The sequence below is a fragment of the Passer montanus genome, unplaced genomic scaffold, assembly GCF_014805655.1.
Source record: "Passer montanus isolate IOZ18808 unplaced genomic scaffold, ASM1480565v1 scaffold18, whole genome shotgun sequence".
In the NCBI taxonomy this organism is placed as follows: Eukaryota; Metazoa; Chordata; class Aves; order Passeriformes; family Passeridae; genus Passer; species Passer montanus.
In genome coordinates, this window is record NW_024365381.1 from 12,111,655 (window position 1) to 12,135,898 (window position 24,244).

The 24,244-nt window shown below is 39.0% G+C and overlaps 1 protein-coding gene across 4 annotated transcripts in view; it reads left to right on the top strand.

Moving 5' to 3' along the window:
- Positions 1-19,657, top strand: part of INO80 (INO80 complex ATPase subunit) — a 64,701-nt gene extending 45,044 nt beyond the window's left edge. For all 4 annotated transcript variants that reach the window (XM_039704827.1, XM_039704828.1, XM_039704830.1 and 1 more), the window contains 10 exons: positions 3,328-3,455; positions 7,595-7,689; positions 9,996-10,068; positions 11,480-11,638; positions 12,924-13,026; positions 13,615-13,703; positions 14,487-14,642; positions 15,734-15,893; positions 16,712-16,921; positions 17,678-19,657. In XM_039704827.1, the coding sequence (XP_039560761.1) occupies positions 3,328-3,455; positions 7,595-7,689; positions 9,996-10,068; positions 11,480-11,638; positions 12,924-13,026; positions 13,615-13,703; positions 14,487-14,642; positions 15,734-15,893; positions 16,712-16,921; positions 17,678-17,895 (1,391 nt within the window). In that variant the 3' untranslated portion in view covers positions 17,896-19,657. The remainder of the gene's footprint in view (positions 1-3,327; positions 3,456-7,594; positions 7,690-9,995; positions 10,069-11,479; positions 11,639-12,923; positions 13,027-13,614; positions 13,704-14,486; positions 14,643-15,733; positions 15,894-16,711; positions 16,922-17,677) is intronic.
- Positions 19,658-24,244: the final 4,587 nt, after the last annotated feature.

Consider the following 24,244-nt stretch of genomic DNA (forward strand, 5'->3'; position numbering starts at 1 on the left):
CAGGCTTTATCTCTCTTTCCTCTGCTTTTTGCATGTCCAGAGGCACTTTTTCTCATTCTCCAGAGAGCGCTGAGCCCAGCTACAGTCATCAGCCAGAGCTCCTGACAAAGGTTATTCTGAGTCATAATCATTTGTAACCATTCTTCCCAGGCCCACTGTATCCCCTTGTAGATAATTTATGGCCATATCCTAGCATGGCTGGAGGCAGTTGGGTTTGGTTTGTTTTTTGTTTTTTTTTTTTTTTCAGACTGACAGCCATTTGGTCTGGTTCCTTTTTCTTGTTTATTTCATACAGTGCTGAAGAACCTAAAAAATTGTGTCCTAGGGAGAGCTCTTTGACACTGCAGTACAGGACCTCTATCTTAAAGTTTTAAACTTAAAGTTTTAACTTTAAGTTTTGACTTAAAGTTTTAAAAGTTCCTTTTAAACAACAAAAAAAAAAATCCAAAGAATTTGTCATTTGAAGTTGTTGCTGATCATTAAATGTAAAAACAGGTAGAACTACAGATTTTGGAAGACCCCTTTAAAAAGGAATAATTTTTTTCTTCTCCTAGGTAAGAGAAAATTAGAAACAGAAGTGAGATAAACTAGAGGTGGAAGACAGAGGGTTTTTTCCCTCTTTTGAATAATTCTGGTGTTTTCTAAAGATGGCATGAATAAAGCACGTTTTCTGTTACCATTTTCCAGAATTTGTTGTTTGAAGCACTAGGTGGCAGGCTTTCAGCATGGAAAAATACTTGATCTTGGAAAACACAATGGCATCAGGATAGCATGCTTAAAGGTGCCAGATTAAGGACAAATGATTTTCTCTCCCAGAGATGATAAATCTCTTTTTTGGTAGTACTGTTTTGCTCTCCGAAAAAAACTCAAAAGCTTTCTCACCAGTGCAGTCTGCTCTACTGCTGAGCTATTGGATGACTTATGAGCTGTCAACAAGTTGCTAACTTTTCAAATCATCTGCAAATAAATTCTTTACTTGTAATTTGCATTTCATTGCGATTTAAAAATAGTAACTTACACAATGGAGACCTCAGGAGCCAGCAGCAGAGGACACGCATCATTTCCAGTTAGCAAAGCTTAATTTTACCTATTGAGAGAAGTGAGAAAAACAGTAGCATTTTGCCTTTGGAAACTTGCTAATATGTTAATCTGATCCTGTCAACACCACTTTTGAACAGACCCTGTTGATTCTCTGAGTTTTCTTCCAGTAAGATAGCTTTTGGTTAATAATCATGTTAGTTTGTCACTATATCTAGATTGTATATCTAGACTTTTCATGTAGCTTCTCTCAGTATAATTTGTTCTGAAATAGCAAGCTGACCAATTAGAATGAAAGCAGAATGTCATGGCTGTATTTATGATTAAAGGAAATAATTTTGTATAAAGAGTAAATACTGCTGTTGAACAAAGGCTTTGGCTTCCATAAGTGTATTTTAAAACCAAGTAGCTGTAATTCATTTCCATTTTTCTTAATTGCCTGCATTGAAAATTTGGTTTTCCTTAGAAGAATGCATGAAGCTATTAATGATTTATTTGTAATTGAGACTGAATGCTGTTCTAGAGATGAGTGCATCATTATACATTATGTTGCACTTGAGCAAATGCTAGCCTGATGTGCAGGCTCAAGTTTTCCTTACAGTTTTTCCTTGACTCCGTTCCCCAGTTAATGGATTCCCTAAGGTAGTTGCCAACAATTTAAGCAATGGTGTGGTACTTGCTCCAGGCAGAGCAAGATCATCACTGCCAAAAGGAGGAAATACAGTTGCTATCTAGATAGGCAGAGAAGCAAGAAAGAGCAGACCTATCTTGTCTTGGGTTCTCAACTAGTGAATTGCAGGTGCATGGCTGTAAAATTACCATAGCAGAGAGCATTCACAGCATTGTTTTGTAGAGCAAGTGGAATAGCTAATTATTTTAAACCATATGGAAACCTGCAATTTTTTGAATTTCAAAAAGGAGATGATTGGTTGCATTTTCTGATGTTCTGATGTAGATTCCAGCATCAAGTCCATTATTTATATTTCAGCTAAAGATACTTTTGAAAGAGAGCAACTGCATTCCTGCTTTTTCCAGGAAGCCCATAGCTGTACTTGCAGGAACTGCTTACTATTCTGCCACATCACTGCACACCTACCACATCATTTTGGTACTCATGGACTGTGTTGCCTGCTGTGCTTGTAAGACCTTTTTAGGAGTGCTGTTGTGTGATCTGTGCTCCTCTCTTCTACTAGTATGAACCTGCTTTTGGTTATATTAAAATACCTGGTGGTCAGATGAAAGAATTAATTTTGTATATAACTTTTTTTTTTAATTGGGATATTGAGCAAGACAGTTAACTGCCTTACAGAAAGCTGAATTTTCTTCAGCCCATGAGCTAATTAATTCTATGAAGCAGGAAGTGTGCAAAAGTGTTACCTGCTAGACATTAGAGAGCATTACCTGCTAGACATGCTGAAAATCCTTGGGTTCTGTACTAGCCTGCACCATCTGCAGTTGTCAGCTTTCCGTTTTGGCTGTAAACCTAAGTTCAGGCATCCAGAAGAATAGAGAATCATCAATGGCCTTTCCAACAGATAATTTTTTGGAAGAAAATTTCTCTTCATCCTCTTTCAACAGTAATGTATTGTTTACTGAAGTTTATGTACAGAATGTACAAACAGGAAGATCTCCTTCCTGAAAAATACTTCATGAGCAGTGCTGAAATACACAGGACATGAAGTATAAAATCTGAAGTGACTGAAAAGATTGCCATCTGGACACATTTCTTAAACAAAACAAAAGAAGAAAAAAAAGGAGAGGGCAGGGAAGAATTCAAGGCAGTGCTGTGAGGGGATTGTTGTTTTACAGTGACCTAGACAACTGTTCTTCTTTTCTGGGAAGGTGAGGGGTTTGATTTGTGGAGGATAAGTCTAAAGCTCAGCAGAAGGTAGCAGCAATGTGCAAAGGACTGCATTTTCATGTATGTAGTGGAAAATATTTCTTCAAGTGTCAAGGCATTTAGTGCTTGTTGATCTGGGCAGAATAAAACCTTAGATGAGGGATATGTCTGTCCAAAAAAATGGATTGAGCCCATACTTGAGACCAGTCTGTAATGTGATTTTGCCATGTGGAGCATATAGGTGTGCTCCCATCCCAGCAAACAAAAACTATTGTTACCATTGTGATTAAAGTATCAGCCAGAAGGGATGTTGCAGTTTCTTCCATCGCACCTTACCTGAGAGATTATAATGTAGTGAAGTGCTAGCAACACTTAGAAGATAACTTGTTGCATGTATCTGGGCTTGCTTTATTAACTACCTGCTTTTCTTCTATTTTTTTTTTTTTTAGATAAAGAGAGCCTGATCACTGACAGTGGAAAACTTCATGCTCTTGATCTTCTATTGACACGGCTGAAATCTCAAGGACACAGAGTTCTCATTTACTCCCAGATGACACGGATGATTGACTTACTGGAGGTAGGAGAGCTATAGCTGACAGAAGAGAAGTTATGAAGATGGAGATTTAGCAACACTGTTTTGGAGAAAGTACAATAATTTGGATGCAGCAAATGAAATTACTAAATAGAATCACTAAACCAAAGGATACCCAGAGGTTAATGCATTAAAATGAGAATATAAGAACTGCCATACAAAGTTAGACCTAAGGTCCAACCTAGTGTTCTGCTGATACCAGTGTATAACAACAGATGTTATGCAGAAAATAAGTACAAGAATACTGATACTTCACCATTACTCACTCAATTTCCAGCAGTTTGCAGTTCAAGGGGTTTCTGAACCAAATGTGCCTCCCATATATTCAGTTGTCCAACATGGATTCTTCTTCCATGAAGTTGTTCATTTGCATCTTGACACCTTGTTAGGTGTTGGTATTTGCACTGCCCTGTGGCAGGGGGTTGCATGGCTTAATTATCCTCTTTTCCTGGTTTGAACTGCTTCCTTCCTTTTTAATTTGATGCCTACATGCCTTTTTATTGGAAGGAAGAGGGAGAACAGTAGTAAATTTTACAGTGTTTATGTTGCTTGTAATTTCACAGACTATTACCATTTCCCTCAAATATCTGATTCCTCTGCAGAACTTTCATAAACATTAGGAGGTTCTCTGGCATACGGGATAGGAAAGAAGTAAGGAATGAAGTTATAACTTATAATTTAAAAGCAGACATTGTGTCTCTGAAGAAAAAAAATCTTTATTTGATGAGCCGCTGTGCCATCAGAGAGCTATGATACTGTCTTCTCCACAATAAACTGAAGAGAAAAAGTGAGAAGCCTGAATCAATAGCTGCCTAAGTCATGAGTTCTGTATGAACAGGAGAGTATTTTAAGGTCAGCAGTTAATAGTTCAATAACAAATCACAAGCTGAATTTTGTTTTTGCTGCTGTGAGGAAAACCAGAACTTGCATGGTTGCAATTCTGTATTTTGGCACTTTGCCTAGCATTGCTTTGTATGCCTCTTTTTTTGGCAAACATTGGACATGGTGTAGGTTTGTTGATACTCTGCATTATACCATGAAGCTCATAAAGCTGTGTTTAGTGCTTCTGTCTTTTCTCTTAGCATTCAATTTGAAAGGCTTATGAGCATACCATTTTGCTATTCCATCTCTTGAATGTTCAACTTCAGTTGTGTTTTATTAACCAAATAAGCCACCTACTAAGTCCTCTGTTTTTCTTTCTCCCCACCTAAGTAACAGAAGCTGAAGTTAAGCAAGCTAAAAATCAAGTAGGGACTCCATTAATAAGAAAATCCTTGCAAAAGCTGTGTATCTGTAGATATCTGTTTTTTTCCTGATCTGTCAAAATATATCTGCCTAGTTGAATATGAAAAAACACAGGATGTCTTTTTTAACAGTATTTGGACTACATTGCCCTAACCTAATCTATGCAGGGCAGAGAGCACAAAGCACATTGTTTACAAAGTTATAAAGTGATGTTTGTTTTATGTAACTTCAGCTGAAGAGCTGCTGCATAGTTCAGCCATTATAAAATGGCAGATATAAATACAAAGAGGAAAATTATTTTCTTTCAACAGAAGAGGATAAATTGTAATTTCAGTATTGTTTTTTCGTGCAGATGTGTATTTTATACTTTTTAAGATTTTGTTTGTTTTTTTCTTCATGTGATTGTTTTCTTCTGTAAAAGTAATTGTCCATGGTTTCATTGGGAATCAGATTGTATTCATGAGATGAGGGGTTGAATTATCTTCTGCATGAAGTAAAATGTCTTGGTTATACTCTACCAAAAGTTAATGAGTTGTGTGCAAACAGAAGAGTACTCTGTTTAGACTGTGAAAAAATATGAAGGGAAAGCAAATTCCTGAGAGTATCATTGTGGAAGCCCAGAAGAGCACTGGCTTTAGCAGCACTGCATTCTTGCCATACTCAGGTCATTGTGTGTTTGCTTCCTGTGTAGGTGCTCTGTTGCAAGGGTTTCATTGTTTGTTCTAGACTGATAATTCTGGTGGCTTGGTGACCCTTTACACTAAACAAGAGTGGCAGGTAGATTTTTCAAGCAGGTCTAATACAAGGATCTCTATATGAGACTGAAACCTCCCTGTGAGGCTTCCCCCACACCACTCCATCATTCCTTGTGGGGAAGTAGCAAAATGAGCAGTCATCAAGGGCCTTCTACAGTTAACAGTAGAGACCAGTATATTTACTTTTAAATATCTTCTTTGCCATCAGAGTGATCAGAACACTGAAGTGCTGAGAAGTGTAGTATGAATTGCAATGTGGATTATTTTTTTTTTTTACTTTTTTTTTCTGAATTGAAAGGGTATACTGTTAATATTTGGGAAAGTACTGCACAAAACCAGTTCACAGCAAAAGGATACTTCATATGAGCACTGTTACACTACTGTGAGGTATCCAACTTGATCAGAGGAAGGTGGATGAAGACATACCAAAACCTGTTAGATAATCAGCTAAAGGCTAATGTACAAAGCTAGTTTGCAGACATGGGGGAATAAATGCCAGTACTGCAGGTGTAGAATAACTTGTTCTTTGCACTTTGTGCCTTTGTGAAAATGTCTAAGTATGGAATAAGGATAAATGCACCTGGTGGAAATGTTTTCTGTTTGTGCTGAAGTTTGTTTAGAAGACAGATAATGAAAAGATGGTTAACAGGTGAGGGAAGACTAAGGCAAGATCAAAAGGTTGAATCATCATAAAGGCAGATAAAGACAGTAACAAAAGAAAGTTTGTGACAGAAACCTGTCATAGAAATGGAATAAATGAATAGTTAATTAAGATTTGTTTGTCTGTGCGGTGAAGTAGCTGTTCTCTTCTTTGTACTTCTCTTGTTGTACTCCAGAAATCCTACTGGCCATGAGCTCTGTTTCATGGAAGTAGTCCAAGTCTGGATTTGGCTGTTTCCACACTGTTTTATTTACCTAATTTTCTCTTTCATCTGCCTCATGTTGAAGCTTGCTTCCTCTGCATCAGTCTTTGTCTCAGTGTCCTTATAATATGTCAGCTCTTTCACTATTTCTGCAGAACACAAAGGGATCAGGAGCCCTGCAGGACAGGTGAAAAGGAGAACTGGGCATAGTACTGTCAGAAAGTTCATTAGAGTGCAAGCACTGCCATGTCTTCTCACAGCACATCAGTTCTGTGTCTGCTAAGCACTGTGGCTTGGAGCAAGATGAATCTAATGGTTCTTACTGTTAAAGCACTATCTGTTCCTTTCTGCCTTCATTTGCACTCATGGCATCTCAAAAAGACTCGTGCACCAGTATGGCTAAACCTAACTCGTGTAACCAGTAGGTGTTGCATCTTGTCAGCCAAGCAAGGATCCTGTTGTTTAAGCACCCCAGAGGATGTCTTTCCAGAGAAACTCCATGGTTATTTGAGCTTTGTATGTAATTAACATTTTGTTGATAGTTGCACAGGTATCAAGAAATGCTGAGAACCTTAGAGCATGAAAAATGTGTGTCAGTGGAAAAAGCCTTTGCTTACAGCATTCCTAGCTGATGCCATTTGATTTGTGTCTCAGGCAATGGTTTTGGTTCCGCTGCTTGGCAGGAGCTGTGGGCTGACACACCAGAGTAAATGTTCAGTGCTCTCCTCTGCAAGACATTCATAGGCTCTTCGCTGCTGAGATAAAGGCTGGACAGACATTATACAGCACCAGGTTTTTAAAACCACCTGTCAAATGGTATACAGTCGACAGGGAGCAGGTGCAATTGGTTTGTTTGGAAAGGTTTGCTTGCACAGTAAAAACTTGGAATGTAGTAAAAATGTAGACTCTGTGAAAACAAACTTCCCATTTTAGTAATTTTTGTTTAGCTGTTTATTTATAGGAAAAGGCAGGTACCAGATCTGCAGTGCAGCAAATGTATCCCCAACTCTGAATTGACATTGTCATTTATCTCTTACATGAAATGAAGAAGCTGACATATGATTGAGTGGCTTTAATTTCTGGATTGTATTATTATCAAGTGTTGCTTATAGAACATTTGTTGATGATGTTTATGGAACCTTGTTGTAACTAGCAATCCTGTTTTTATTGTGTGTGGTCGTTTTTATTGGGGGGCTCTGCATGAATCAAGACCAAACAGTTTCAAGAACAACTGTATTTTTCTGGTGCATGTTCTTTGCAGGAATACATGGTTTATAGGAAACATACCTACATGAGATTGGATGGCTCTTCAAAGATTTCTGAGCGAAGGGACATGGTAGCAGATTTTCAGAACAGGTAATGTAGTTTGCAAGGTGTGTTTGTGCTAAAATACATGTACCTAGGAAATTGGTGTAAGATGTAATGAAAAGGAATGAAATTTGTACTTCTCTTTCTTTGCATCAAATTGACCTCATTTATCTAAAACAGTTTCTTGGTGGTTTGCTGACCAGTAGTCAGTAGTGTTGATATGAATCTGGGAAAGAGTACTGTAAGCAGTTTTAGTGTAGCTACCTCTTGTACTTCTTGCCAATCCAAATAGGCTGTTGCTTGGAAAGAATCTCAGTAGAAAAGCAGCAAATGTCCAATGGTTATTAAATGCTTTGACAATTGACACTGTAAAGATGAGATTGAAAATCTTGCATATGCTAGAGTATTGAAAGTGACCTAGTTTTCTGCAAAACAAACTATTTAACCATATTTTACTAAGAAACCTTAAACTAGTATACAAGAGATAAAATGGGGATTTTATTAGCTAGAAAGGTAGGGTAACTCTTCTCATTTAGTAAACCAAAATGATCCTGACAATTTTAATAAGTGAATCAGAGCGCATTACTTACAATGATTGAGTTCATAGTTATTAAGTTTCCTTTTTATCATGAGATACAGCTTGATACGATGTCATTTTGGTACAGTAGTTCACAGTAAGGTTATCCTTCCTGTATGTTGACGTGAGCTTGTAAGAAGGTCACTTTCCTATTTCAGTGGAGTTAGGTTCATAGATAGTTGTTTATTGCAGGGTCAGAGCAACATTCTAGACTTGAGAAAATTCCTTATGTTAGTGGTCCCAAAGTATTGTTGCTGAGGATAGGAATCAAGGCCTTTCAGGTCACTGGTTCACAAGGCTGAAGGCTTGTGTTGCAATGATGAGTCTTCTAGTGAATTTGAACATGTGCAGAAGTAAGTGAGAGGACCAGGTAGTAACTTTCTTTCTGCCTGTTTCCAGGTGTCAGAAACAAGTTCCTTGCAGGTTATGATGTCCTCCTGGACTCCTGAGGCTTCTTCCTGTAAAGTCTTTTAACCAAAAGAAGTGAAAAAAAAAAGGGTTTTATTAATGAACAGAATTTGGTTTTATTAGCGAATAAAACAACTGAAGAAAAATAATAATTTCAGCAGGAAATCCCTTTGAAATGTACGTCAGCCAGTCTAAACAAGAATTCCTATTAAGATGTTAGTTGAATTCCTCTTATACATGATTTACTTATGAGAAATATTTCCAGAAAAACAAGCTTGACTGAGACTAAACTGTTCTGCAGGATATCCTTGCAAGGTGCTGAAAACACATAGCTATGCCATGATAATTTGTTCACATAGTCTGTGGCTCTGTCCACTTTGCTTCCCATATGGCATATCCAGAAGCATATCACAGCTGCATGTTCAGCTGACTGTCTATACACACATCCCACTTGTTACAAGAGAACAGATTACCTGGCCAAAGATTACCTTCAGTGCAAACAGGGACCTGTTGACCCCTTTGGCTTTTTTACCTGCAAGATAAAGTCTGAAGATTGACAGCTTGGTTTTGGTTCCTTCCAGTTCATTCCACTAGAGTTTCTGGTACTTCACTGATTTTACATTTCCAAGTTGTTCAGACAATGTAGTACCAAAAGGATGTGGCATTCCAGACTGTTTTCTCTTAAGCAGAGAAGGACAAATGTGTCAGTGTCTTTGGAATCCCTACTAGTGTACTGTCTGCTTTGTTTGTGTCAGCCTGTTCACAGATCCATAAGGTGTGGAACACTTCTAAATACTGGTGACCCTGCAGAGACACTAGTGCAGTTCACAACCTTAGCAGAAACTTTGATTTTGCTATTATCACTTGAGTTTTCATCAGTACTTGGTCATGCTACATATAGGCTTGTCTCCTTTTTTGTTCTGTTCAAAGCATCAAACTTAGAACAAAACTTGCATCTACATAGTTTTGCCATTACTTTTTTTTTATCACTTGATAAAGGTGATAAAAAGGTAAGATTTCTTTAACATTGGGTCAGTTCTGCGAAACAATATATTGTTCTTTGTGTGTATGAAATCTTAATTTCCAGTGTGCGCGAGATAAACAAGCCCTGTTTTGTTTTGATACAGATTAATAAACTGCTATTGCAAATTGAATGTTTACGTGTTTAGACAGTCCTTATTTGTAGATTACTTTCTTTCACTCTTTCACATGTTTCTTTTCCTTGACCGTGAATGAACAGCACAAAGCGTTTTGAACTGTTCAAGTAATAGAAATAGCCCTGATTGCTTCATATGGGTCAAAAATTTGCTTCTGTGGTTATTCCTTGTTCATGCACAAAATAAGGGGGTTTCATCTGTTTCCTCTACAGGAATGATATTTTCGTGTTCCTGTTAAGTACAAGAGCTGGAGGCTTGGGCATTAACCTTACAGCTGCAGATACGGTAGGTGAAATTTGGTAACAATGTATGTTGGAAAATCAGTCATTCTGTGTGAAAGTTGGCACTCTCTTGCCCATAGTGATCAATATTTTTAGTACTGCCATTCACATTGTGAAATTGCATGTGCTGTTTACTTTGTTATTTGCAGTGTAATATTATCTTGATGATAAAGTTGTAGAATATTGGATATTTTGGTACACAGTTTTTGGTTACAGTTGGAAATTTCTTCCCACTCCACACATACTTCAGTACCAGGGTCCAGAAAGGAGTTGGATTACTGAAGGGGTTTACAGGTGCAAATGACACTTAGATGAAACAGCATTCACTGTATGAATGACCCTTTGCTCCTAAGGTTCAGTTGCAAAGGAACCAGTGGAATATTTATCAGTTAGCCTTTTTTCTGTGCCCAGAAGAATAAAACAATGCCTGTAAAAGTAGGAAGGCATTTGTAGCTGAGGATCAGCTATTCAGGAAGGAGAAATTTCTTCCCCTGAGGTGTAAAGACAGACTGATTTAGGTGAATTGCAAGGATTTGCACTCTGGAGCAGCTGCCACTAATCACTAGGGAAGGGAATACTGATGAACCATTCATCTTTTCATTAACAGCTATTCTTGTGCTTCTAACCTGCACCTGGTGTGCTTGCAGATTTGACCTCAAGTCCGTAGCCACACAAACCCAAAGATCTCTGAATCAAAAAAATCCTATCCTATCTTGCTGTCAGTCATAAGAAATCAGAAGAAAACTAGTATCTGTAGGATTATCAGGGTTTAAAAGAAGTAATAAACAGATGGAAGCTCAGACAGGTTCCTTGCATGAGTATTTTTATTGGTTTTCTGTGTAATTTTCTTAATACTTTGCTGTCTAAAATTTTTTAAATCCTTTGGTTTTGATGCTTATTGTGGATAAAGTACTGTTACAGTGATAGTACAATATGAATTTAATGTAGCATTTCAGTTTTTTATAGTAAAGTACTAGAAATATTAGTCTTTATCTAGATTTTGAATAAAAATGGGAGTATTACTTTCTTCATGAAATTCTGCTACGATGGTAACACTAAAATGCATCCATGAGGTGGACTGTAGTCTATAACTAATTGTATAACAGTGATTTAATGTGGTAACAAACTTAGGAATTTTGTGCCTCCCTATCAGATCTATTTAAGAAGATATTAAAGACATTCTTTGGATGTTGAAACATTCATAGTGTTAGTTAGTTTGAATTCAACTGAAATGCAGTGGAAGAGACTTCACAGGGCTGGGCAAGGCTAGTTTAACACAGCCTACAGTGGGGTTGTAATTCTGTGAAACACGATTGAACTTCTGTTGTTATCAGTATATTGGATTTCTGTTTGTTTAGTCACCAGGTGCTCTAAGCGTGTGTTTTTATTTAATCCCTTCTGCCGTTGCCTTGCAGGTAATTTTCTATGACAGTGACTGGAACCCAACAGTAGACCAGCAAGCCATGGACCGGGCCCACAGGCTGGGTCAGACCAAGCAAGTCACCGTGTACCGCTTGATTTGTAAAGGCACCATCGAGGAGCGCATCCTGCAGCGCGCCAAGGAGAAGAGCGAGGTAGGGACAAGGAACTCGCCTGCAATGAGGAGTTACACCAATGGTATTGTGATCCATGTATCAACATGAGTAAAGAGACAGAGAAAGTGCCTGCAGGGAGACAGAAGAGAAGGCAGAAGGAAGTGTCTTTGTTCAAATATGTGTCTCTAACACAGCAGCAGTTCAGTGACTCATGAACTGGAAAGAAGCTAGTTATTTACAGTATGACTTCATGAAAACTATTTGTTATGTTGCAGTGAAACTATTCAGCCTTGTTTAAGGCTGTTTAAAGCTTAGGGCTTCTGTCTTTGCTGTGTCAGTTACTGATTCTTCTCATGTTACACAACAGCTGATTTTTTTTTGAAAGACATTTGGAAGGTAATCAAGTGGAAATTATTTGAGGTGTTAGGGTTGCCAGAAAAGCTCAGTGTCCTGCAGCATCAAGCAATAAGTGCACTAGGAACTTTAAACCTCATGATACTTTATTGGCAAGAAAATAACTAAGGAGATTCAAGTTTTTTGGTAGCAGTAGGTACACTATATGCAACATTCAGATGTTTCTTGTACTTGGAGTTTTTTCTAGCTTTTGTCTTACTTGGATGCTGCTCATGATGTTGCAGCAACTGAATGCATTCACATTTCCCTTGTTGAAACCATTTTTTTCTGAAATACTGCACTAAAGTTACCTGAAATCAGCCTGAAAATTAGGTGTAGTCTGTTGGTGATCCAAATAATTGAAATTGCCTTATGTTAAAGCTTGTTCTCTTCTGTTAAGTTACAACTCTTCTTAGTTGTTGGGTTTGTTTTTTAATATAGTTTGGTAATAGAGTCTGAGTGAATTGCTTAAACTGCAACATTGACTCAGGATGGAGATACAATTTTCAGTCAAGGAGGCTGAACATGTTGCACACTTTAATAATGTGATCTTCATGACCCTCTGTGCAATTACTTGAAAATTTGAAGGGGTAAATAATACTTGAGAGGGCTGCTGCTATATTTTTGTTTTGTTTTGTTCAGCAGTATATTTATTAATACTATTATAATTTGTAGTTTATTACATACTGCTTCAGAAAAAATTGCCATAAGTGATGGTAATTTTCTGTTTTCTATCTCAGTTGCTTCTCGTATTTTATACCCTGAAATTTTGCTGCTAAATTTGGTATGATATAGAAATTGGATCAAGTCTAACTTAGAGAGATGTACTTGCATGATTTTTGCAGCTGGCTTTTAGTGATGGGTAATGAGAAATGTTTCATGGTGGCTTTGACTAATCTTTCCTTTTCTTCACTTGGCTTTTTCCTTCTAGATTCAACGAATGGTAATTTCAGGTGGCAATTTCAAACCTGACACCTTGAAGCCAAAAGAGGTGGTCAGCCTTCTGCTGGATGATGAGGAGCTAGAAAAGAAATGTATGTGAAATTAGTGTTTCAGCGGTCCCCCCATTTTCCACTTCATTACCTTATGAAATCTGTGTTTTTATCTCCACAAACACATGTATTGCTGATAACAACTTCTGTTTCCTGTCTCTTTTTGTATTGCCAACTCTTGTTAGTACAAGCTAGTTTGATACCACTGCTGAGCTGAATGAAGTTGTGCAAAATGAGACATGATGATGTGATTAAGTTTTTATTGGCACTCATTCAGGATCATTACATTGTTCCTGAATGACAGAGCTTTGACAAGAACTATGGGGGTCATGACAAGAAAAGTATTAGTAAAAGTGCTGTATTTCATCATATTTTTGAAGTTAGATGCATAGTCTTTCATGTTGCTTGAAAGAAGAATTTCCCTGTAAGACTTTTTAATGACTTGGAAACAAATGGTTTTAGTAGAGTAATGCTTTCAATGTGTTTTAGTTTCAATACAACTGATTTTTCTTCCCAGTTCTGTTAGAATAAGAACTTCTTGTAAGGTTCATAAAAGGATAGGCAATATCTTGGTGACAGCTTTTTATTTCTTTGTATAATGGTGACAGCTTTGTATTTCTTTTCCGACAGTGCGTCAGCGTCAAGAGGAGAAGCGACAGCAAGAAGAAACAAATCGTGTGAAGGAACGTAAACGTAAAAGGGAAAAATATGCTGAGAAGGTACTTTGATACAGAGAGGTTGCCTGTGACAGTCATAGAGCCAGAAGAGCTTCAGGATCACTGTTAGGGAGTGTGGAAATATTTTATGCCAAGGCAGTCTGAATGAGTAAATCTTCTTGCCTTTGCTGTTGAAAGTCAGCCTGTGGCAGTTCCTTACACAGAAGAGGGATATTAAAAAATAAGTAATGAATAGTTACCTATATTTTAGCTATTAGCAACTTCAAAAATAGGGAAGTACTACCTAACCAAACAAACCTGACAATCAATTGATCATTAAATTGGTGACTTTATTAAGATTTTTTTCTGCAAGGACAAAAGTGGAATGTAAAGGAAGCACCAAACACAGGCAAATCCCCTATAGCTATGAGGCTTCCATGGAAGTAGAGAAGATTAGTTTGTTTAAAAAGCATCACTAAAACCAGTTTATGAAAATTCTCAGTTTGTAAGAGAGGGACCCTTTGCATTAATTAATTGGAATTTTGTGTAATGGTAAAGAATTTCAAGCTCACACCAAAAGGTACTAGAAATCAAAGTAATTTTGTAACAGTAATACTCCATCATTCCAGCTATTTTATGAAGAAAAACAAACAAAACTCTTCTGAAATCAAAAGAAGGAGCTTTAAGGGATCTGTTACCATATCCTTCAGAAACTTGTTTTGGGAAAGTCTTCCTGTGGCATTCCTGAGTTAAAATACTGTACTAGATGTTGAGATTTTGGGTTGCTTGTTCCCATTCTTCTGTTTTATTGCTTTTTCATTCCTGGTATTACTTGATTTATTTCAGAAGAAGAAAGAAGATGAATTGGATGGGAAGAGAAGGAAAGAAAACACGAATCTCGTGATCCCATTTGTTCCCTCAGCTGATAATTCCAACCTGTCTGCTGATGGGGATGACTCTTTCATTAGTGTAGACTCTGCCATGCCCAGTCCTTTCAGTGAGGTAAGACTCATGGCTGCTTTAAGCCACATACTGTTTTAGTTGTGGCCCTACATCTTGTAGGATTCTTGCTGTCTGGTACTTTAGGTCTTGTAGAGAGCTTTGAGTGTGTGGGGAAGTGATGCATCTTAAAGGTGAACCATGCAAATGAAAATAGTTTATTGAAAATGCAACAGCTTCTAATAAGCTGCCTTACAGCTCCTCATGTTATTTGACATTCCATTATTCCCCTCTTCCTTCACTCTCTGCCTCCCTTTTCTTAGAGTTAATTTATCCCTTGACTTTCCTCCCTTCCAGTCCATGGAATTTTTCCACTCTTACCTGAAGTCCCACTTAACTGTCTTCCTGCTTTCTAGTTCCTTTTCCCTGCCTGTCTCATGCTCACATTTATAACCATGTGCCCTCTCCCATACCAATATTTCCCCTAGCAACAACACTCTGCTTGTGAGCCAAACAGTATCCCTCAAATAGCTCCTTGACATTCAGTGTCTAGTAAGTACCCCTCACTAGTCTCATCTGTGTCTCTGTCTCTGCTTCCTCATTTGCATCAGGTTCTGAATTATTGTGGTTTTTCTCCTCTGGAATTTAAATTAAAAATTCTCAGTGGCATACATCTTATTTTCCTTCATCTTCGTGTAAAGAATTGCAAATTGGTTTTAGCAGCAAATGTATTTTGTTCTGTGCCATGTCAATTAAGATTTCTGTATTGTACTGTTCCTTTATTGACCAAGGTTTTTATTAGCAGTAGTAGTGGATTAAGACTCCTATTTTCTTGTTTGTAGTTGAAAATTCACAGTTGAACAGCAGTTTGCTTAAATCTCTGCTGAGCCCATTAGTCTTTTGCTTCATAACTTAATATGTATTTTCATGAATTGAAATTAAATAGCAGGTGGAGGTCTTCACTGCTGATCAGCCTGTAAATAAAATGTGGTCTGATCAGGCAGATGATGTGTCATGCTCATGCTGCTATTGTAGAGAAAACGGGAAAGAACAAGTACCAATTACTTGTGATTGTATAGGTTTTCAAGATCTTACTATTTTTGTACCCTTTCCTAACCTGAGGAGCTAATGGCTTTGTTCTCTGTCACAATTAGATATCCATCAGCAGTGAATTACATATGGGCTCTATCCCTCCTGATGAGAGCAGTAATGATATGCTTGTGATTGTGGATGATCCAGCTTCTTCAGCACCTCAGTCAAGGGCAACAAACTCTCCTGCTTCCATTACTGGCTCAGTTTCAGACACCGTGAATGGTCAGTACTTCTTGCCTTGATTTATTATTAACATTTATTAAACCATGACTTTGCATAGCTAAGTAATAGGTTTCCTGTGTTCTACCCAGGATATATGAATGGTTGGCAAGATTTGGGGCAAAAATAATTGCCTTTTCATTGCAAAGTTACTTCTGATTTTACAGGAAAACTGTTTATAGTCTGTAATTTACCACACTTACCTATTTTCTGTGTTCATTACTTCAAAACCTTGTGTCTTTTGTTCCTATATTATTGAGGGCTCTTCTACCCTTAAGCTTGTTACCAAATTTCAGACAACCACAGAACAATTGATCTCTAAGCTTTTCCTTGAATTTGCTATTGGGTTAATAATTAGTTCTTTATCTCCAGTGGGTGGCTGGAACAATTTTTTTCAAGTGCAATGTAATTTTAAGTAAAGTCAAGTGGCTTTAATTACTGTAGTTTTTTACGGTGAAGTAAGCAGAATCATAGTTCTTGACGAGTTTCTTTAGAGATAGCAGATAGAAGATAATTGCATCTCCATCTTCAAACAAGAAAATGCATCATCCTGAAGTAGAACTTTGAATATTCCACCGCTTTGTACGTTGGATTCATAATAATACAAGTAGTTGCAGTTAAGATACTGTTGCTGAAGAGTGAAGTTTTGTAGACATAATTTCTTTTCATGAGACCGCTGCTTGCTAGCAGTGTCCCTGTCCCTGTAAATGCCACATAGGAGCAGTATTCATGTAGCTGGTAGGCACCTTGGATGCCACACTCACTTGTGAGGATGCGAAACACTGCACGAGTCACTGGTTTAACATCCTTTCCTTGTTCAGGCGTTTCAATGCAAGATACATCTCTCGCCGTGAGAGGCCAGTCGAGCCGAAGCCGGGGTCGTCCCAAAGGTGGTTCCAAAGGTGGCACTGGGAAAGGCAGGAGCCGGAAGTCGATAGCGGGGAGCGCAGCGGCCATGGCAGGGGCCAAGGCCGGGGCGGCGGCGGCCTCTGCGGCGGCGTACGCAGCCTACGGGTACAACGTCTCCAAAGGTACGTGGGGCAGGGCAGGCACCAGGCTGGCCTCATGGCTGCTTACAGCTGGCAGGGGACAGGTTAAGTGTTGTGGTGGTGGTGTTGCTTGTCCGTTACATTCTGAGAGCCACGCAGTACAAAGTGTGACATGGTAAGGGTGTGAGAGGATAGCCAGTTTTACCTCAGATGACCTTGAGTTTCATCTGCCCTTGAATTATCTCACAACAAATATTTTTCTCTTGGTTGTTTTTTTTTGTTTGTTTGTTTTGGGTTTTGGTGGTTTTGTGGGTTTTTTTGTTTTTTTTTTTTATTGGTTTGGGTTTTTTTTGTTTGGTTAGTTGGTTTTGGGTTTTTGTGGTTTTGGGGGTTTTTTTGTTTGGTTGGTTGGTTTTGAGTTTTTATTTGTTTGTTTTTTTTTTTTTGGTGGTGGTTTTGGGGTTTTTTTTAATGCAGTATTCAGACAGATCAGATAATGTTTATGCCATGGCTATGGCTGTGGTTTTCCTGCATTGCATCATGTTGAAATTACAGTATCACATTCCAAAACCTGCTAAACTGATGGTGAATGAGCTGCAGCTTTACACCAGCTAAAGATAGCCCAGGGTATAACTGTAAGATGTTCTGTATCTTAAGGACATCCCTCTTCATTAAACTGTCCTAAGTCATGAATACAGAGTGGTCTTAGGACTGATTGTTAATCCACTGTCTGCTGTTGAGGAACCACAAGTGGAATAACATGCTCATGTAGAATTTGATTCTCTTTTCCATTGCTAGGCATGTCTGCAAGTAGCCCTCTACAAACAGCAATCATTCGGCCTTCCGGACTTGCAGATTTTGGACCTTCAAACGCCTCTTCTCCCTTGAGCTCCCCTTTGAGCAAAGGAAACAGTATTTGTGGGACCCCCAAAAGTTTAAACCTGACCAGCAGTCTCATATCAGAAACTTCAATTCGGAAGCAAAGCAAAGGTGCCCACACCTCAGGTGGTCGGTAGTAATTTTGAACCCCCAAAGCTTGTCTGAACTGTGTTGGCTTTCAGAGTAGACCACCCTGCCAGTCGAAGGCGTGCTAACAAATGCCTTGTTGCTGTCCAGCACATGTGTGGAAAGAAAATCAAAGCACAATGGGAGTGGGTGGTTGATGTGAGCACTTTGATTATGTGTATTCCAAAAAACTATCTTTGCAGACACTGCAAGAAGGAGGGAATGGAGTCTGGGGTAAGAAAGCATCCAGCTACTCCATGCAATATCCTGCAGCTGTGTATGCTTGAAGTCACACCAGTACACTTCCTCTCTTGTAGCCTGAGGTGGAGCCCAGCATTAATTTTGTCCTATGAAATCAGTATCTGAACCCCCAGGAGAATCCTGTAGAGTCACAAGACATTTCTGTCCTGGCAGCTGGTTAGTGAACATGCAGGAATAATTGGGGGCTATGCTGAAGATGATGTATGATCAAAAAAATTCTTGGGTTCTTCTGGTGTGGATCTCTGGGTTCTTTAAAGACTTGAAATTCAAAGGAAGGTGTCTCAGGTGGTTTTCAGGGAGCAGATTCTTTTTCAGCACCATTTGTCAGGAAGATGTTCAGAGCTGCAGAATACAGGGAGCGCTGTCAGGCCTCGTGAGAGCAGCAGCACAGCCTCTGCTTCACACAGTGGAAGAAACCACAGGCCAGTGATTGGTTTGCATTTCAGAGTTCTCATCAGCACGAACACTCGCCATGTTCAGAGTGATTTCGTTCATTTTTGAGGTGTGCAGAACTCTTAAAAGCTTAGAAACAAAATAATGCTCTATTTGTACAAATCTCAAGAAGGAGGAAAACTGAAGTGTTGAGGAGGAGTTTGTGCTGCTCCTCTCACCGTGCCGTAGCAGAGCATGGATCTGCAGCTGCAGTGCTGCAAGAAGAGCAATGAAAAGCAATCCTGAGAGAGAGAGAACTGTGCCATTCCCCCTTCCAGCCAAATCCTGGGAAAAAAATTGTCTCATATCCCAGCCATCCCATTGACTGTTCCTGCAGTGTGTTTTCCCTTCATCTTTGTGATCATCACACATACTGGCGTGGTTGAGTTCACTGCAGTGTGGGCGGTAGCCGTGTCCCATGAGGCTGATAGAAGGCAGTGCTGCCAGCACCCATCCGTGTTCTTGTTCCCTGGTTGTTCCTTCCCCGTTCTTGATGCACAAACCCTGCCCGTAGCCCCTTGCTTTGCTGTGAGCGTTGTCTGCATTGCACTGAGATTTAGGTGTGGGACAGTTGTTCTGTCTCACACATTGAATTAAGAGGCTGTTCTGCCGGGGCACTTTCATCCCTTGAGAGAAGCAAGTTGAGTTGCAGGTCTGGGCTGTGACAGTGAAAGATGATTTCTTTTTTTATTATTATAATTTTTTTCTGACCCCGAATCCTTTGCCTGGCGTCCTACAGTGTAGAGCGAGTGCTTCCTGTTGGTTCTGCCTCTAATTTGCACACCTGAAAATAGCAGAACTGAGCTTAGTTAGATTGATTTTTGAACAGATTTGCAGGGGATAATTGAGGGGGAGGTGATGTTTAATTAACTCATGAAGACTTCCCCCTTCCCCTTCTATTCACATGTATATATGATATTTAGAGGGAATCAGACAAATGCCAAGCCTTTTTTTCTCTTTGAATGTGCTGTCTATTTTTGTAACTGAACTTGTACATATGTATAAAGAGAGATACATCTTTCTTTTACTAACTGGAGGAGAAAATCTTAAATAAAATGGAGTGAGATAATTTTATGTAAATCAGTGTCTTTGTGGTTTTTATGCATGTAGCTGTATGAATGAGACGATTAGGGAAGGGTGTGCATCTGGAAGTGCTTCTGGAGACAAACGCTGCCCAATGTAGAGCTCTAGAGTGTCTGTGCTCTGGCAAGTATCATGTTTGTAACCTTCCTCAGTTACAACTGTACCCTTATCCCATGTTTGTATACACTGATTACCTCATAATCTATTTTGGAGTAAGTGTGCAGCAGGTCACAAGGAAACAGAAGCAACTATAATATTAAACAGTACCTGGACTTCAGTGGTTGAATTCAATACAGTTGATTGTTGAGACATTATTCTCTTATAGTTATTTCTTTTTTTTTCTTTTTTTTTTTTCCAGTGGGAGTTAAAAGGACTTTTTTATGCAGAGTCTTGATCTCCAAACTGCAAAACAGTTGCATTAGATTATAATCCAAAGTGAAGAGGAAAAAAAAATTATAATTTGAAAATCTTGCAAAAATGTAATATGTAGTGTCACGTGCTATACTGTTGGAAGATTATTGATATTTAAAACACTGATAAATATAAAATATTTAAGAGTGTAAATATATTTATAATATATTTCTAAAATAAATCATTAAATATATTTAATGTCACATAAATAAAAGTTAAAAAATATTTAAAATCATTTAATCTTCAAGAGAAACACCAAATGGCATCACAAGTTGTGGCAAAAGCAGTGGTAGCCCATCTGCTTTCACAGTTTGTGTAAGTCCAAGAAGTTCAGTAAGATCTAACATAGTTGTAAAATAAACTCCTGGATCATATTCAATTCAATTTCTGTAAGACATTACATTTCAACATTCTTGGTATTATGCATCATAGGAGAAAAGATTCTGTGATAGTAATCAAGGAACTGGGAGAAATCATGTGATGGCTGTCCTAGTCTAACTTCTTGGTTTGGGGAAGGATGTAGTGCTGTAAAGACAAAGAGACTGGGAATTTTTTAAGAAGGTGGAGGTAGTTTTGTAATCAATACTTGGGGATCACTTCCGTTGAAGTGAGCAAATGGGTGTGCACACTGAAGCTTTGTTCTTTATAATTTCATCTGAGCATCTTTTCACTCCAGCTATGTGCTATGCACTTATATGCATTAATGGCAGAGAAATTCACTTTACTCCAAGAGATCAAGGTATTTGCTAAAGGTGGACACAATGACTGAATGAACTGAGTTTGTGTGTTGAGCTGGAATGGTGAAATAGCTGCCAGTGTGGTTTGGGTGATGTTGGGAGTGCTGTGTATTCATCATTCTAGTTGATTATAGCATTTTACTCACTGATTACAGCAAAACTGTTAAATACAGTTCACTGATCAATGCTCCTGTTGAAGACATTTAAAGGTGATAATTTTCTTAGGTCCTGAGAAATTAGGACCTAAAAGTGCTGTAGCCTCACACATTTGGGTAGTTTAGCCTACAAGGGTTGTCTGGTTGAGAAGAATCCCAGAACACCCTTTGTCCTCTAGCCTGCATTTTCTCTCTTCTATTATGGCTCAAGTCTGCTGTCCTTTCCATTTAGCCAGCCACTAAATTTCTTTTCCTTATTCTGCAAAGAGATGAACAGGTTACTGCAGGATGTTTTGAACGGGGAACTGCTTTATTTCTTCACTTTAGGATGTTACTGCTGCACTGTCCAAATGTAGTGTATTTCTGTGCCTTCTCCCCTCTCTGTTGCATGCTTTCCACACCACAGTGTTCCTGCTCTTTTCTGTCTTGTGTCCCCTTTGTAGAAAGCTGCCTGTCTGCCTAGAGCTGTACCTTGCTTTATTTCCATTTCCCCAAAGTATTTCCTTCAGCAGCATTTCCCAGTGGGGGAGGCACGCAAAGCTCAGTGGGAAAAGCTCCATGCAGCAGGATCTGCACTACTTTGATTGTAGCTCAGGAACAGCCAAGCTGCAGCTGAGAGGAGGAAGAGCACAACTGATAAAATCACTCTGGGGCAGGATGTGGATCAGTGTAATTTGGGAAGTGCTGCCCTGTGACCACTGCATTGCATGTTCTGTCCTGGTCTTCTCAGTGAGCTGGCCTGCTTCTGCTCCCGGATGGACTTACAGACTCCTCAGCTTCTGCCTCCATCTTTCTTTTTTTTTTTTTGACTCTGCAGTCTGAAACACACATTATAACTCTCAGGGAGCCTTACAGGCATGTCTTGTGCTCCCCTTCCTGCTCGAGGAGGGATGGTGGTGCACACCCTGCTGTCCTCTGGAAATTTCTGTTGGAGTGGCTGGAAAACAATTTGTAGCTCACTACCCAAAGGGATGCTGCTTGCATGTGAAGTATAACTGAGACATACATACTAAAATAAAGGTAATCATATCTTACACTCATAGAATTGTGAAGGATTTCTTTTTTATTTGCAGCCTGCACCAGTTGCATAGCAGTGAATGAGAGGGAAGGGATGATTCAGCCTTTTTCTCAGGAGCATTTATTAGGACGATACAGATGGCCCAGCTCTCAGATTCAACCAGCAGATCTGTAGAGTAAACAAGTTGTTCTTGTAGCACTCACATTAGCATGTGCTTCTCTGAAAAGCATCCAACAAATGTCTCTTGAAATGGAGGAATGCATGATAAGATGTGTTGGGTTTCCTCCAGCTTCAGCCTCCTCTTTGCTCCTGCCTACCCCTTCAGGAAAGTGAAGTTACTCCAAAGCTAATGGGCCTTCCAGGCATTTTGTACTGTACTCTATTTATAGAATGCTCTTCTAGGGGCATATGAGGGAATGCTTTTACATCCTAAGCATGAGGAAGTGTTTCAGTACTCAGGTATGAAACAATGACTCCTTCCTTCCTCAGGTGATGAGCATCCCTGATAGAATGAGGGATGAAAACATTGGAACACCATTTTTGTGTCTTCTTGAGTTTCCTGTGGACTGTCTCTTCCTTCTTTGTCAGTATTGCTGGTTCTGTTAGGTCTGCTGTACTTAACAGGTGAGCTTCTGAACATCCAAGCACTACAAGTATCCCTTGTCATCTCTGTGACTTTTTTTTACAAGCAGTTGTTTTTTTCCTCCCTGTCCTCAACCTTATCCAACTCTTTAAGACCCAAGTGTTGTCTTCATGCTTTTGCTTGGTAGGGGAAATGCTTCTCCCTAAAGTGTTAACTTTTAAATGTATGACCCTTATGCCTTGCACCTCTGTTGTGAGGACTGTGAATTAAGATAAAGCTAAGCATACAAGAAAAACTTACTGTTGCTCAGAGATTAGAATTTACTAAAAAATAATTTAGAATTTACTTGGAAATTTACTACTGACTCGGATTGTCTCACAAAACTGATTTTTGGACTATTTATTAAATTTATTCAAATTTTCTTATTCATAACAAGAAACTAGCAGCTTTCTTCTCAAGATGTCTTTAAGAAATACTCTCCTCTTAGGTGAAGCAAATCCTGTTGATGTCATCTCTCATCTATTTCTGTAGTTCCTCTGATGTATCCCTACATCTTAACTTCCCAACTGGGTCTTCCTCTAGGAAGAAATACATCATAGGTGGGAGCCCTCCCTCCATACCATGGTAAGATGTCATCTGTCTTTCAGGTGACTGTCCTTCAGGTTTCTTTCCAAGTGTGGTGTTACAGTTTCCCTTGATGTTACAGTAGAGTTCAAACACAGAAATTCTCATTTTTATTCAGTTTAGTGAGTACATTTTTGAGTTTTTCAGCTGCTGTGTAGAAAAGTGGTTTTATGATGCTTGTTCTTCATCTGTGTTCCCAAAGGACTCCCCTCCCAGGTAAGCTCTTTGCTGAGGAGGAACATTCACATTTGCTGGGAACAACTATTCTATAATTCAGAGTCTTCTGTAATTCAAGTAACTTGCCTCCACAGACAAGTCAAAACTTGTATCAGGATTGTCTAAACCCATCTGAGTATCTCACAGAAGTGCTTCCAAAGCAGTCACCTTTGGCAGCCCTTGCCTCCACCGTCAGTGGGAAGCGGCAGCGCAGAGTGCCTGTCTGTGTTTCACTCCACCTATGGAAGGCTGATGGGGTTTTTTTTAAGAATGGGAGAGTCAGCAAATATCACCTGTAGTTGGCTGAATGTTGCTTTGGGGTTTTTTCAAGCTACATTAAGCTTTTGGCGTGTGACTGCAATTAGCTACGTGCTGATCAGCGGAGCGTGCTGCTGCACAGTAAATGCAATGGCACGTGGCCCAACACACCCTTGAGTGACACTTCATTGTCTGTGACAAAGCTCCCAGGTTTTCCTTTGCAAACAGGGGAAAAAGGAGATGTTCAGGCTATATGAGCCTTCAGAGAATTTGGAAAACAGCCAAAAACCTGTTTTGGGGGGTTACTCCATGCATCTGGTGGATGCTAATAGGAGGGTCCTTCTGAGTCTTCTTGCTGCTCCTGGTCTTTCCTTAAAGTTCATGTGAATGCTTTTTTGAAAAGTGTCTGCATTCCTGCAGACCTCCCTCTTCTTGCCATTTAATCTAGATTTTTCTTTTATTTAATCTTATTTACAATCATAGTGCTATGGTATTTCATGGAACTACAGAATGGTTTTAGTTGGAAGGGACCTCAAAGATCATCTACTTCCAAACCCCCTGCAATTTTTGTTGAAGTGGATC